General features: G+C 44.9%; 1 protein-coding gene across 28 annotated transcripts in view; it reads right to left on the bottom strand.

Moving 5' to 3' along the window:
• Positions 1-412: 412 nt before the first annotated feature.
• Positions 413-15,842, bottom strand: part of PEG3 (paternally expressed 3) — a 31,125-nt gene continuing 15,695 nt past the window's right edge. For 14 of the 28 annotated variants that reach the window (XM_071209490.1, XM_071209485.1, XM_071209487.1 and 11 more), the window contains 7 exons: positions 14,528-15,007; positions 13,754-13,834; positions 12,901-12,978; positions 11,391-11,500; positions 8,988-9,090; positions 7,820-7,912; positions 413-7,649 (listed from right to left, as the gene is read on the bottom strand). In XM_071209490.1, coding sequence (XP_071065591.1) covers positions 3,907-7,649; positions 7,820-7,912; positions 8,988-9,090; positions 11,391-11,500; positions 12,901-12,978; positions 13,754-13,834; positions 14,528-14,921 — 4,602 coding nt within the window. In that variant the 5' untranslated portion in view covers positions 14,922-15,007 and the 3' untranslated portion in view covers positions 413-3,906. Of the gene's footprint in view, positions 7,650-7,819; positions 7,913-8,987; positions 9,091-10,386; positions 10,453-11,390; positions 11,501-12,900; positions 12,979-13,753; positions 13,835-14,527; positions 15,008-15,842 lie in introns of those variants that run through there. The other 14 variants (XM_071209500.1, XM_071209502.1, XM_058280937.1 and 11 more) reach the window with 2 other exon arrangements.

Here is a 15,842-nt window from a genome sequence, read left to right on the forward strand (position 1 = left end):
AACTTCAGGGAACACTTAAGAAGGGGAATTTATTTTGAGATTCTAAACAATTACATTAACATTTTTATGTTAAGATCTTTATTTTTTCTGTTTGAGAGAATATCATATTTGCAATTAAAAATGCAGACTAAAGTAACTGAAACACACTTGTGGTTATCAAGTTTAAAAAGTGTTGAACATATTGTTCTAATCTTGTAAATGCAATTAAATATGTGGAGTGAAGTGGTATTAGACTCCCTTAGAAGCAACTGCTGCTCAACTATAAGCCTGTGTCGCCACTTAAAATACAATTAAGGCTATGACCAAACCCTTGAAGCCTGAAGGGACACTAAGCTTTTGGATTTGTAACTTCAATAAGAAATTGCATTTAAAAACCCCACTTAAGCTAGAGGAAAAGAGACTAAGAAACACCTTACTTTTAACTTTATTTTTATTGTTGACACTATTACAGATATATAGAATGACCACAACCAGATTAACAAACCAAAAACCTGTGCACAGAAACAAGATGAAGAAAATATATCAAGATGCTAACTACAATCTTTGGATGGTGAAAATATGCGTGAGTTTCTCTTCTACATTTCTGCAACTTCAAAGTTTCTATAATGTGCTGTGTTTATAATGGAAATACAAGGAACAAACATGGATTACCAAAACACTACAATAAGACCATTAAAAAAAACCGAGACAAAATATTTAACCAAAATCCCACAATGACCATACAACTATTTCTCAATTGTTTTCCATATTTCTCCCCATCTTTGACTCGACGTGAACTTCTAGTTAACACCATAATAGACTGGTGCACAGCAACAAGCCGAAGGAAACAGATCAAGATGTTAACACAGCAGTTGGTGTTGGGAATATGGATGAATTTTTTTTCTTCCATTTGCTAAATCTTCCAAGGTTTTCTATGAGTATGTATAATATTTTTAATGGAAAATACATACACACATAAACTTTTATTACCAAAACACCAAAGACCATTGAAGGAATTTGAGACAAAATATTTAACCATAATCCCACAACAACAGTATTTTATTATTTTCCTTGTTTCTTTTCATTAATGTGGACTTTAAGCATACATATTTAACACCATTACACTACAAGCTTGTGCACTGAAACAAGATGGAGGAACTATATCAAGATGTTAGCTGTAGTTGTAGGGTGTGGGAATAAGGGTGAATTTCTTTCCTAGGAAAGGAAAGTTTATTGTACTGTCTAATTTTTTTCTCTGGGTTATGTATTATGCTCTTAATGGAAACATATGCAATAAACTTTGTTATCAGAACACTATAATAAAGGATATTTGAAAAATTAAGGTAAAAATATTTAACCATAATTCCACAAAGATAACATAACAGCTAATTTGAATACATATTTTGACAGTTATAATCATAAACCTGTGCACAGAAACAAGAATAATCAAGATATTGGAGAGTGTATCTGTCTTTGGATGGTGGGAATAAGGATTTTTTCTTCCACTTTTCTGAATTTTCCAAATGTTTGATAATGAGTTCCAACTAACTATGTTCACAATGGAAACGTGATTATAAAATTTTCCTAACACTACAATAAAGAACATTCAAGGAATTTAAGAAAATAATGCTCAACTATAAGCCGACAGCAACACAACAGCTTTTGACTATAAGCATACATTTTTCAGCAGTTATAATTGTAGTATAAATATAATTTTGTGTCCTGCCTTTTCCACTTAATATTCCGTAAATATATTTCCTCTGCTACATAACTCTTCATGATTATCTTTTTTAAACAGCTGCATAAGAGCCCACCTAGAGGATGCTTCAGATAGATTTATGTTAGTCATTCGCTATTGTTTGGCATCTAAGTTCCTAAGCTTTCATTAGCATCAGGTTGCAATGGACACCGTGAAATTTGGCAATCTGCTTTCTGAAAAGGTCTGTACCAATTAACGCTGCCGATAGTGGTGGACCTACCAAGCTCATCACACTGCTACCTAGTCCTCTCACGTGGGACCTCTCGGTCCTTTCGTTTTCATGGTTTGTCCGTCCCAACCTGGGATCTTTACATGCAGCTGCCCAGCACATTCACCCAACAGGTCAGGACCCCTTCTCAATTCATTCTCGCAGGCCTGGCCTCGCCAGCCTTGCTTCCCCTCCCTCTTAGTGAGTGACCTTGTAGGACCCCTTCTTTGGCTTACTCATTTCTGCTTCTTGATCTCAGTTCGACCACCACCCTAGACTTTGGCATTCCCTGCAACTCTGACACACTCTCCACAAGCAAGCCCTGATTGTGCAGATGCGGGAGAGTGAGATTTAGACACATTTCCCTAGTGCGGACTTTAATTCTGCTTGCTCAAATTAGCCACTTTTCTTCTGCTCGCTTAATCAAGATGCATTTAATTTTTTATTTAACAATTTTTTCCCAGCCAACTCAAGGCCTAAAAATTTCTTAATATAGTCATTTTGTGAGGGGAAGCAAAGGAATACAGAAAAGGACGCAAGAAACCTCAAGTTGTGAGGTAAGTTAAAAACTAAGGAGATGAGACCATCATGACACTAATGGACAGCTCAGGAATGCTTAGGAAGGCTGGAAGAGGACGAACAGATGGTAACAAAACAAATTAAGGCTGCAGGGACCCTGAGTCCATGTCAAACTTGGGTTGAATGTAAAGAAAGCCTTTTGTTATTGTTGTGAAGACAGAGGGTTAAAAGGTCAAAGAGGTAAAAGGAAAAGAGAATTAAGTTTAGAGAAAGATCTAAGGGCACTAGCTCCTGGGTGCCCAGGCGCAAACTAAGCTGTGGCAGGACATACTAATGCTGCGCAGGCGACCGAAGCTGCGTTACTTTCCACTTAAGGCAGGAAACACACAAAGGCAGTGATGAAGGTCTCCAGCCTGTGTCCTGACAACAGGGGAGCCCTGCCCTGGGGTTTTCCACTCTCACTAGGCTCTACTGTGTTCTAATGACGGCTGCAACACACTATTTAAAGGCAAAGACTTAAGATTTACAGGGAAAAGCTTCAGATTTTGTGAATTCAATACTGAACACACATTGAGTTGGTTAAAAACAAAAACAAAACCTTTTACTAGTTTGGCATGAGAGCCACCATAAGGTACAATGTGGCAACTTATCAATTTAGGTCATGAAAGCCAATCCACATATTATAAAGGTTTATAAGAGCATTAGGCTCCACAGTACTGGTGTTGACAAAATGGCTGCAAAAGGAAGCTAAAAGTATCTTCCTTTTCAGACAGCACAGAGTAAAACCTATTTCATCTTTCACACCTACAAGAACATTTAAAAGTAAGAGAGCAAAACATAGCCAATGCTCAAAAAGATACCGACGGGATTCAAATTATCCACAATGTTCTTAGGATCCAAGATCCTTACAAATGTGTTCTAATTTGTTGCTCTCCTTCCTGCCTCCCCTTCCTCCATCCCTCCCCCGCCCCTTGTCCCCAATCAAGGATTACCAGGTAAGGTATCTCTACACTGTGAAGGCATATCACGTTAAACCCAAATATACGTGACTACTGTTCTGCTATGATTGGCTATTTTATATAAACCTCAGGAAATACTTAGTAGGTTACAGGTGTGTCATTTACAGTTGGTTGGGGCAATTTTTCTAGTTGCGAATACTTTTAGTAGGGTTTTCTCTCAATAGGAATACTCAGATGAAAGGGAAGGTATGAGCTCAGGCTTTCCCACTCGCACACACTGAGGTTTGGAGCAGAGCTAAGACTGAAGCGGCCTCCACCCTGACTTTCCTCCCAGTCTGAGTTTTCTGATGTTTGTTAAGGTGTATACGCCCCAAGCTAAGTTTCCTACTGACATTATTATGGGATTGTTTGAATTCTCTGATGTTTAATAAAGGTCAAGTTCCAACTGAAGATTTCCCAACTTTTATATTATATTTGTTTTCTCAGCCAGTATGGGAATTCTGGTGTCTCGCAAGGGACAAGTGGTCACTGAAGAGCTGCCCGCAGACGTCACATTTGAAATACTTCTCATCAGCCCTATCCCTATCACCGGCGCTGGTACTGGCACGTTCCGTATAGTGTGAACTTTCACCAAAGACACTTCCTGGCTCAAAGATGATCACTCTGGCATGGGTTTTCACGTGTTCACCGTAAGCGGAGTTGGTCGTGCAGGTTTCTGTACTCTCCCGGCAATCGTAGTATGGCTCCTCAGCCTGACGCTCCCGGTTCTCGGCCTCCTCTTCTGGGTCTTCAATCCCTGCACCGTCTGGCTCGTCGGCATCTCCCTCGGGCTCCTCTGCTTTCCCCTCTGGGTCTTCAGCTCTTTCCTCTGGATCTTCAATCCCTGCACCATCTGGCTCATCAGCATCTCCGTTCGGCTGCTCAGCTTCTCCATCTGGCTGCTCGGCCTCTCCACTGGGCTCTGCAGCCTCTCCGTCTGGCCCTTCAGCCTCTCCATTTGGCTCCGCAGCCTCCACGTTTGGTTCTGCAGCCTCCACTTCCGGCTCCGTGGCCTCTACTTCTGGCTCCGCTGTCTCTACGTTTGACCCCTGAATTCTCAGAACTTCTTGTGGAACTAGAAAGTTGGCTTCAGTTTCCTGGGCTTCTTCTTCAAGATGAAGCTTCTGATGTTTAATTAGGATTGTGCTATGAATAAAGGATTTCCCACAGTCCTTACATTCATAGAATGGTGGATCTCTTTTGGGAGGCTCATCAAGAAATGAGGTATGAACAAAGGAGGCCCCATAATCATAGGGCTCATCTTTCTCATGAATTCTCATGTGATCCCTAAGGTCTGAGTGATTAAGGAAGGAGTCTCCACATGTTTTGCATTCGTAGAGTTTCTCTTCAGTCTGACTTCTCTGAAACTCCGTGAGGGCTAAACCTGGAACGACAGTATCCTCACATATCTTGCCACGCTCCAGTAAATCCTCTCCAGTGTGGATCTTGAAGTGTTCGGTGAGGACAGAGCTGTGAATGAAGTCTTGCCCACACACATGGCACTTCAGGGTTCTCTCTGCAGGACTCTTCTGGGCGGCACGGTTCTTCCCCACGTTAGCGGGGCCCACGTTAGTGGTGGAGAACTGCATAAAAGGCTCAACATACCCCTGAAAACCATAGACGTGTTCTCGGTCATGAATTTTCTGATGCTCGAAAAGGAAGGAGCTGTGAACAAAAGACGCTCCACATTCTGGGCATTCATAGAGCTGCTCTCCAATGTAACTTTTCTTATATTCTCCAAAGGAATAGTTACGAAGGACAGGATTCCCATATTCCTGATTTTCAGAATGGTACTCTCTGGTGTGAACTTTCTGGTGATCTCTAAGGTCTGTGAGGTCAACAAAGCCCAGCCCACAGTCCTTACATTCATAGATCATGTCTTCAGAGTCTTCCTTGGGAGGGTCACTGAACTCTAAGGCCTGAATAACAGAATTTCCAAATGGTTTCCCACCATGGAACTTCTCTTGGCCATAGATTTTCTGATGCTTGCCAAGGTCTGCAGTGGTAGCAAAGCATTCCCCACACTCTTTACATTTGCTTTGCATTTGCTCTTTGGCATAACTCGTCTGAGGGTCAGTAAGGGCTAAGCTGCGGATAACAGATCTTTCATACTGTTTACTTCCAGAGGGCTTCTCTCTATCATGAACCTTCTGATGTTCACTGAGGTCAGAGCGATGAACAAAGGATGCCCCACACTCCTGGCATTCACAGAATCTCTCTCTAGGGTGACTATTCTGTGGGGAGTGAATTACAGAGGTTGCAGAGTCCCTGGACTCAATGTATTTCTTTTTAGCGCGAGCCTTCTGATGTTCACGGGCATTTGAATTAAGTACAGAGAATTCAGCATCCTTCTTAAATTCACTGGATCCCTCACCAGGATCACTTTCTTGAGGTTCAGTGTGAGATACACTGTATTTAACAGAGTCCTTGAATTTGCTTTTCTTACCCCCATCGTAAGAGTTATCTCTGGCAGGAGTTTTCTGTTGATAGTGAAGGTCTGAAATATAAATGGAGGATTCTCCCTTCTCGTTACATTCAGCAACTTCATTTGCAATATGACGTTTTGGAGACTGAGGAGCAGCTAAGCTGTGGATAACAGATATCCCATATTCCTTTTCGTCACAGATGTTCTGTCTGGGATGGACTTTCTTATGTCCAATCATGGCTGAGCTCTGAATGGTAGATTCTGCTACCACTTTCGGTTTATCAGCTTCCACTACACTTTGACTTTTCTGAGGTTCAATAAAGGCTGAGCTGTGAATAGCAGACTGCTCAGACGATTTCCCTTCGAAGATGTTTTCTACAGAGGGAAGTTTCTGGTGTTCCTCAGGATTAGAGCTAATAGTAAATGCTTTCTCACTCTCCTCATTTTCAGGTGGTCTTGTTATAGTATGGCTTTTCTGAGATTCAGTAAAGGGCACACTATGAATGACAGATTTCTCATATCCCCTGCCTTCATACAGATTCTTTCGAGAATGAATTTTCTGATGCTCACCAAGGTCTGAGCTCTGAATAAAGGAATCCCCACCGTCTTTAAATTCATAGCGCTTCTCTTTAGTGTAAGTTTTCTGACGCCTTTTAAGGGACTGACCAGGAACAAAGGTTTCCTCACACACTTTACCCTTATTTTCAAAGAGGTTTCCTCTAGTATGGATTTTCTGATGTTCCTTCAGGGATGAGCTATGAAGGAAGGTTTCCCCACACACCTTACATTCGTACATTTTCTGAAACTCACTAAGGGTTGGGCTGGGCTTGAAGGCTTCCCCACGTTCGTTATCTTTATCATCACAGAAGTTCCCTCTACCGTGAATTTTGTGGTGGTCAATCAGAGCAGAGCTATGAAGGAAAGTTTCCTTACACACTCGGCATTCATAGAACTTCTCTTTACCGTACATTTTCTGAAGCTCACTTAGGGTTGGGCTGGGCATGAAAGCTTCCTCACATTCCTTATCCTTACATTCTGAAAGATACTCTCTCGCGTGAATCTTCCGATGTTCACTAAGAGCAGCACTCTTATGGAAGGTTTCCCCACACTCCTTACACTCAAAGCGTTTCCCCCCAGCCTGACTTTTCTGAACCTCACTAACGGCCACGCTGTGAATAAAGGACTCACCATACTCATAGAGATTCTCCCTCGTATGCATGATCTGATGTTCGACAAATTCTGAGATCACACTGAAAGACCTCCCACACTCATCACACACATAGGGCACTGCTGCAAAGTCAGCCGGCTGTGCCTCAGCAGAGGGCGGGGCGCCCAGGCTGCTCGTGCTCATGGCTTTCCTCATTTCGTTACATTCAAAAGGCTTCTTTCTTGCATAGCCTTTCTGATCGAGAACTGAGCCCTTTCCATCTGTGTCAAACTGATAGCGCCTTTTTCTTTCAAGAACTCTCTTTTTGGAAACGAGGTTTGAGCTAAAATTGAAGCCCCTCCCAAATGCATTCCCTTCATAGCCCCGCTCCTGAATAACTGATTCCCTTTTGTTGAAAGAACCTTCTTTCCAGTCACCACCCGACATTCTGGGGAGCCTCCGCGACCGGCCATTAGGTTCCCGAGCTCGTCCTGATTTGGAGCTGCGTGAAACATCCTTGATGAATTTTTCCATTATCACCCCGTGGGAAGATTCATCTTCACAAATTCCCCGCCGATGGGTTGACTTTTTGGTTTCGGGCATACTTTTCAGACCTAAAAAGAAACGCAAAACGTAAATACTCCCTAGTCCATGTACTTGTATAAAAAACAGTGGGACTTTAAGGATAGAGTCCCTCTTTGGAACGCTGGTGAGAATAAAGATTACGAAGGGCTTATCAGTGTATGTGTAGAAGCTCCCACCTCACCGATCAGATGGTTCTCACCTCGACTGGTGCTGGGGTAGGCACTTCTCTTTGACCTTGATGAATGGCCTTGGGTCATGTGTGAGTGTCCATCATCTTCAGCAAGCTGAACCCCTGTTCATAAAAATAATACAATAGCTCACACTGGAGTGGGGAGACCAAAAGTCATCAGATAAATTCATCTCTGCCCCGGAAGCACTAAATATGAAGTGGCCCACAGCCAGTTTTGAGACATCTCTTATTTTCTGTCTCACTTTCTCACTAGGTATCCTGATTCTCTCTAGAAATTTGCACAAAGAGCTCCCTATATCCTTAAATCCAGGGCTTCCTTTTAATAGTCACCTCCTTAAATGGTGAATGCCTCTTTTACCATTGGCCTCTGTGGAGGTTTGAAGCTGTATGTACAGCAAATTTAACATTCTTAAATTTATCCATTCCGGTGGGTGTGGGCTATTTCAGGAAAGGTGTGGTCCACCTCAAACAGGTGGGTCTTCATACTGCTACTGGAGTCCTTAAGAAGATGAAAACCAGACAGCGAGGGAGCCCCAGGGAGAGGCGGAAATGGAACCCAGAAGGGGAAGAGACCAGGAGACGCCACCGTGCACCACACCACACGAGAGAGGACTCAGTCAGCTCCACATCACTGTTTTCGGGGAGAAAGGACTGCCTTGATTGGGACATTTTCCCACCTTCAAAACCAAGAGTGAATAAATTCCTCTTGTTTCAGCTGAACCGCTTCATGGGATTTGCTTGGAACCCAAACGGCCGACGCCCTGACTGCACTTTGCCCATTTCTCCTCAGACACTGCAGCTCTGAGACCTGTTTCACATTTGCTCTCTTGTATGGATCTCAGGTCCCAGCACCAGACCCGTATAGCCGACCACCTACTTCCAGGTAGATGTGACACTGTCCAAAGCTCAGGATTCCACGATAACCTCCCTAGAAATACTAACAATTCTGTGACAAGAGCCTTTTCTTGTTCTTCCTCACCTTGTACAATATATTCTTCACTCAAAGCCAGAGCGAAATCCCATTGATCCCTCTGCTTGAAATCTTTCAAAGGTTCATTATTATCCTTAAAGCCCAATTATGTTAATGTAGACTCTAACATGTGCATCTTTAAAACAATAAAGTAACACATATGTCAATGAATGGGTTCAGTGTGACGGAAAAGAAGCAACAGCTTACCCAGTGAAAGCAGCTTCCTGTAATTTTCCATGTTGTCCTGAATTGGGTTCTGAGGCTTCCTGTCTTCAGTGAGGTCCACAACGTCCTGGTAGGATTCTGCATCCTAAAACAGCAAACACACCTCTCAATGGACTGCGTTCCCATGAATGTCCAGAGAGATAAAGGGTAAGGCTGGCAGCAAGGGCACTTCATATGCAACGTTACACAGAAGGTGCTCACAGTATCTGGGGTTCTGAGTGATCCAAATCAAGTTTCACTAGGGACCTACTTTGTGCCTACCTTGCTGCTATACTCTGAGGAAGATCCAAAAGACACAGGATACATATTCTTTGCTCTCATGCAACTTATAATTTGGTTGGAGAGAAAAGACTCATGAAACAATTAGAAAACAATAAACAATAAAGTAGGATAAAGATAATAAGCATTAAAAAAAAAGATTTAGCAGAGGTGGGCTGGAACAGCGAACCAAGTTTCTGCGGAGGGGCTTGTGTGAGGCCCTATGTGCTGAGATGTCCGTGTGCAGAGGGGGAGTGGTGTGAGAGCTCCAGAAAGTCAAGTATCATGCACCGTTCCTGATGCTGACTGGCCCCAAAGGCAATGGCGAAAGGGACAGGTTATTTTTTATATTTTTCTTTTTAGCTGCCTAATTTGAGTAAAAGGAATGCATATTATATTTTGAACTATATTGCTTGTACCAAAGAAAAATTATGCTTAGGTTTAAAGTTAAATTAAAATTAAATTAACCTATGCAAGTGGGCCACCCTAAAGCAATGGTCCATTTTGTATTCCTAACAAAATGGTGTCTATATACCAGCTGCAGTCCAGCAAGTAATGTGCACAAACAAACACAGTGACACTGCTCTTACAGTTCTCATTTCTTCAGGATCAGCAAAAAACTAAGTCACCAGCTCACAATTCAGTGTTTGGAAACCATGAACATCCATCACCGAATGCACTAATTACATGGCAAATGCATAGCAGAGAGTCACCTTTTTAAAAGTCAAGTTTTTCCTATTTTAATACTTTTCTCTGGAATTTTGGTCAACATGGTTTCTCCAAATAAGAAACCACCATTAGTGAGAAAAGAAGTGTGTCACAATTTAGGCATATTCTTCATTGGAACTGTAGGATCTGGGCCATCTTTGACTCCATCTACCTCTGCTCATTCTCTCCCTTTCAGTTACTGCTGCTCAAACCCTGTTTTCAATGACAGCAGCAGGAGCACATTCGTCCTCCGCACATACGCCGGAGAGTCCTTGCTCGCCTCCCAGCAGGGCTGCCAGGGTCGACCTCGCGGTCCTCCCCGATTCCAGTGTGCCTTCTCGATGCCACTGTGGGGACCACTATTTACACCCACAGATGGGAACCGCCAAGGCTTCCGCCTCCACACACTACTCACTCTCCATGTGCAGACCTGGCCAACTCTTCATCCTCCAGACGTCATACTAGTGCCTCGAAGAACTCTTCCCTTCAAATCTTTATCAAGACCCCTGTCAGAACTTCCTACACACCCTGTATTTTTCCTTGAGAGCACTTGGGAAAATCTGCAGTTATGGACCACATCTGTATGGATTTATCTGTGTGACTGCTTGATGCCCACCTCTGCTGCTAGACTCAGCAGTCCCCAGGGCAGAGACCCACACTGTCCTGGTTACTGCTCTACTGCCTCACAAAGGGTGGTGCTTTGTTGCAAAAGGAAATACAAGGCTCAGTTCAATCTTTGGGCTTTGCCTTCATTTCTAACCCCCCCGTTCATGCTGTAGCCCTCCTCTACTCTGTGGACAATATGTGATACACCTGCCCTTCCTTAGAGGGGGCTCAGATCCCATGTCCCTTCCTTCACCTGTCTCCCTAGCCCGTGCTGCCTCTTAAGAGGATGACTGCTCACAGCTATGGTGTGCCTACTGTGTGCCAGCGTCCTGTTAAGACACTTCTTGCAGCGTGTGAACCCCACTCACGCCTCACAGCAGCCGGCGAGGGAGCCACCAGGCCTACTTTGCAGCTAAGGAAACTGAGGCTCAGCTTACTTAAAGAGACCAAGGCCACACAGCTAGCAGGGGCCCAGCTGGGCTTTTCAAACCCAACTCTCCTCAGTTCCATAGCCTCTGCGCTTGCTTACCAGTCTGCTCTGCTGATTTGCAACTTTCCTTGCTCCCTACTTACCTGCAGGCCCAGTACACAGGCAACCTGACCAGCTGACCAAATGGCACCAATGCTGCACAGGACAGAGCTCCCCTGGCCGCCTGTCACCGACGGCGACAGGCCAGGGCTCCCTGCAAGAGCAAATGGGGCTTTCTCCCAAGTAGAACTCTAGTGGGCAGATGAACACTGCATCTTGGGAGAGGTGTCTTTGCAAGGAAAATGAAGATGGCCTTTCAGGAAAGCTACGAAACCTAAGCATACCTGGGAACGAGACCCATAGTCCATCACAGAGTCTCTGTCGTCATCCTCTCTTTCCATCTCAAAAGTTGTTTTCTCCATCAGAGGAAGAGAAAGGTCACGTGGAGGCATTCCTGGGAAGAGAAAGACAGAATGAAGGAACAAGGCCCAGTTCAGCCCTGCAAGTCCCAGATGGGTCCCAGCTAAGTCCTCTGAATCCAGTCAGGGTGTGTGTCTGGTGTTGAATCAAGTGTTGAGATTTATTTTTCTTCTCTGTGTTCTGTCCTGGTGCTAAGGCACCCAATAGAGAGAGATCTGGCTACACTTCAGAATTAGAGCAGGGACGGGCGCCATGCCCTCCTGCTCCTGGAGTTCCCCAAGGATGGACTGGACCACACCTGCAGCTGTGTGGCACAGGGCTCAGAGCCTCAGCCAGCCTTGTGCTCCAGTTACTGAACCTCTGGGCCTCAGTCTCCCCAGCTGTGAAATGGAGGTGGGATGAGCAGTACCTGACTCGCAGGGTTGCTGTAAGGTGTAAACGCATTTCACTCTGACCAGTACCTAAAATGCATTGTGAACTATCAACAGTGCTTAGTCTTGATGATGATGATATCCACGTTCTGATACAAAATTTTAACGGTGCTCCAAGCCTACAGCAGAGTTCCTCTAATTCAGGAGCAAGAGATGATTTCAGGTGGTACAATACCAACAATATATTGACCTAATGATGATTTCCTTTTCAATTCTTATTTTTTTTAAAGATTTATTTATTTCTCTCCCCTACCCCCCTAGCCCCCCGCCCCGGTTGTCTGTTCTCTGTGTCTATTTGCTGCGTCTTCTTTGCCTGCTTCTGCTGTTGTCAGCGGCACGGGAATCTGTTTCTTTTTCTTGCATCATCTCGTTGAGTCAGCTCTCTGTGTGTGCGGCACCATTCCTGGGCAGGCTGCACTTTCTTTCACGCTGGGCGGCTCTCCTTATGGGTGCACTCCTTGCGTGTGGGGCTCCCCTACGTGGGTGGCACCCCTGCGTGGCGCGGCACTCATTGTGCACATCAGCACTGCGCATGGGCCAGCTCCACACGGGTCAAGGAGGCCCGGGGTTTGAACCGCGGACCTCCCATGTGGCAGGTGGACGCCCTAATTACTGGGCCAAGTCCATTTCCCCTTCAACTCTCTTTTAATCACCAAGGAAGTCTCAGGCTTGGCACCAGACTATCTTTAACACTTCCTCAACATTTGCTCAAAGCTATGGCAGGCACTCATTGCAGTTACTTTAATCAGTAGAATTGTTTCAGTGTGATTCTCTTTTGTCATACCTTCTATGGTATTGTATACTAGTTTTCAACTTCTGGAGCAGCAGAGTTTCTTTTATAACTAAAACTGTAGTTAAAAAAAGTAGGTGTCAGATTAAGAAAAATTATGAGTGAACAGATATACAGGTGGTCCTTGAGGAGAATCAGTTCACAACTCACACTGGCTTCCAAGGCCTCCAACTTGCCAACACGCGCGTGAGCACACGAGTGCAGGCTACTTACTGCTCCGGGAACTGCGCGCGTATGGCCAGCGGTCTCGAGATTCCACATCTCTGCTTCTGCCCCTCCGGTCCCGGTCACCTAGCGACCAGACATTTGGGGAGCAGTTAACAGCATAGTCCTCTACACACAGAGACACCCCACGTGGAAGGGAGCGCCAGCCTCATTCCTCCCTGGAGACGGCTCCAAAACGAGATCTGACTCCCACGCTCCATTCCCCGACACCTGGAATGCTTTTGGGGGCTTCATTTACGTGGAGCCTGCGCTCGGGTCACATGCTGACTGCCTGCGAAGCACCCCTGCTGGTTTCCCAGGTCCTAAACGGCCAAGTCCAAATTCAGGAGAACAGACTTCAATTCCAGTCTGGCTTACCCCAACTAATCCCCATGTGTATGCTACATTACAGCAAGAAACAAAATGCACAACCTCCCCCAAAGCAGTGCTTCTGAAGAGAGGCTCACCAAAGAATCCTTAACAAAACTGCTTGACAGACAAAAGTAGAATGACCTGTACCTGACCTGGGGAGGCTGGGACCCCAGCTTCTAGTAGCTGGCTTCAAATTCCAAATAATTTTTAAACACGCACTTTCATAATTTAATACAACTGTATTTCACCCCAATAATACACCAGTGTCTATTTTGATATCAAAATATACCATCAATTCATTTACACCCATACCCTACCCCAAATCTGAGTAGCACCAACTGTGCTGGGGAAGGCATGGGAGGCATGCTGTCTCATCTGAGGTCCGGACACCCACACAAGTCTTTATCTAATCTACACACTTTTCAGGGGAACTGGACTCAAGTGTAAAAATGTGCCCTCAGGTGTGGTAAAACCCAACTGGGCTACTCACCACCGCAGAAAGAATACACTGGGCGCGGGGGTGGGGTCTCTCCTCGGTTCCGGCTCCTGCGGTCTTCGCCACGGATGTCATCTAAGAGGACGCCAATCACTGGTTTAATAATGCTTTTAGCATCTCTTGCACATATTCTCACAGTAGTTTCTTTCCTAAATTGTCATTTCTATTGCTGATCCCTTCCTCACAATCCAACCTCTGTAAGAAGCTGCAGCACCCGAGCCTGTCGTTCACCCCTCAGAACCTTCAGAGTCCTTGCTTTTTGTGATGCAGGACTATAACCTCTCCTGCCTGACCTCCAGGTGAAAGTGCCCGCGCACCACTCTCCTGTGGCACGGTACCACTACTTCACAAAAGGGGCCAGAGAGCACAGCTCCTGGGTCAAGCGACTTGAGCTGCGTGCAGATGCTCTTCCTAAGAGAAACCCTTTGCACTGATATGTCTACTTTCCTTCTTGTGCCCCTCATGCCTTAGGGTGGTGGTTCTTAACTCAAATGGGGGAGGAGGTAACTGCTCCCCAGGGGACATCTGGCAGTACCTAGAGACATGCCTGGCTGTCACAGGTGGAGGGGGTGCTTCTGACATCTAGGGGGCAAAGGGGAGGGGTGGGTGCTGCTACACCTGCTCTGACAATAGAACAGCCCACCACGGAAAAGAACTAGGTGGCCCCAAGGTTCAGTGGTGCCAGGGCTGAGAAGCGCGGGGAGAACTTCCCCTACTCTGACACCCACACCCCCCCCTCCCCACCCCCATTGTGAAACAAAACTTTACCTTCTGGCTCATACATCTCTTTGTAATTTTCCAGCAGAGTAACCAGCTTCTCGCAGTTCTCTGGCTTTTTTGCTTGCACCCAAGGTTTGATCCTTTCTGGCAGGATGGTCAGGTACTGCTCAAGGACCAAGAGCTCGATAATCTCCTCCTTGGTGCGACTCTCCGGCTGCAACCAATCGAGGCAGAGGTTTCGGAGTTGGATCAGGGTCTTTCGAGGCCCAACAAATTCCACGTAGACGAGATTCCGAAACCTCTGATGAGAGAATTCAGGGTCAGTTGCACCTTCTCCTATGATGGCTTCCGGCTCCTTAGTCAAGTCACTGTCTAGCTCATACAGATCTGGGGCCCAGGACTTCTTAGATTTGGTGGCAGACAAATGCTTTGGAGGCATCATTTTTCTAAGTAAAATTTTCACTGGAGGACCCAAACATGGGTCAACAGGAAAGACGCAGCAGCCTGTGACAGTCAGTACTCAGGGACCTGCAGATCGTAAGGAGATACACGTATGTCCTGGAAGTTGAGGACGAGGCAGCAGTGTGGGGCTACTCTACAGGGACGCCAACAACGGTTTGGGAAAAGGCCCAGGCTGGAAGAATCCATAAATCCCCCAAGACACAGAAATACACATGGCTACACAGTTTACCTCAGCACAGCAGTTACAAGCACAGCCTTTGGTAAGAAACCTGTTTGAGGAGTTAGCTGTTATACTAAATGGGTGACCATGGGCAATAAAATTTAAGAAATCAAAGTTCTGAAGGCTATCTCCCCATTTGTAGACTGGAATAACAGCACCTCCCTCCCTTATAGACTTCTGCAACCTCAATAAGCTAACAGACCCAAAAGGCCTAGTAACCCAATGCGTGGCACATGGAAGATGATGCTAGCCATTACTAAAATTGGATATAAATTCTTTTCTTAGCAGAAATGGAAAGGAGGAATGTAGAGATGCTGTGTCTGAGCATTTTTTCCTGATACAGTATGTAATAGTATAATAATACAGTATATTATTAGAACAGTATACAATATATAAAAGACAGCATTTTAAAGTGTTCAACTCAGTGATGTGTTTGCAAGTGATCTTAGAGATTACTTCCTCTTTCCTGGTTTATTTCTCTGTAGCTGCACTACTGTGTAAAGGAGCCACCAGCCCTATGGGGAAGCTATGTTAAATAAAGCACTGGTATGCTTATATGAACATCATGCAGCTGACGAAATCGTGTTGAGATCCTTAAGTTGGGTGGCTAAAATTTCAAGGCATATTTCAAAGTATGGGGGGAATGATCATAAAAAAAAAAAAAGGTAATATTATCCTTGT

Source organism: Dasypus novemcinctus, chromosome 18 (genome assembly GCF_030445035.2).
Source record: "Dasypus novemcinctus isolate mDasNov1 chromosome 18, mDasNov1.1.hap2, whole genome shotgun sequence".
Taxonomy (NCBI): domain Eukaryota; kingdom Metazoa; phylum Chordata; class Mammalia; order Cingulata; family Dasypodidae; genus Dasypus; species Dasypus novemcinctus.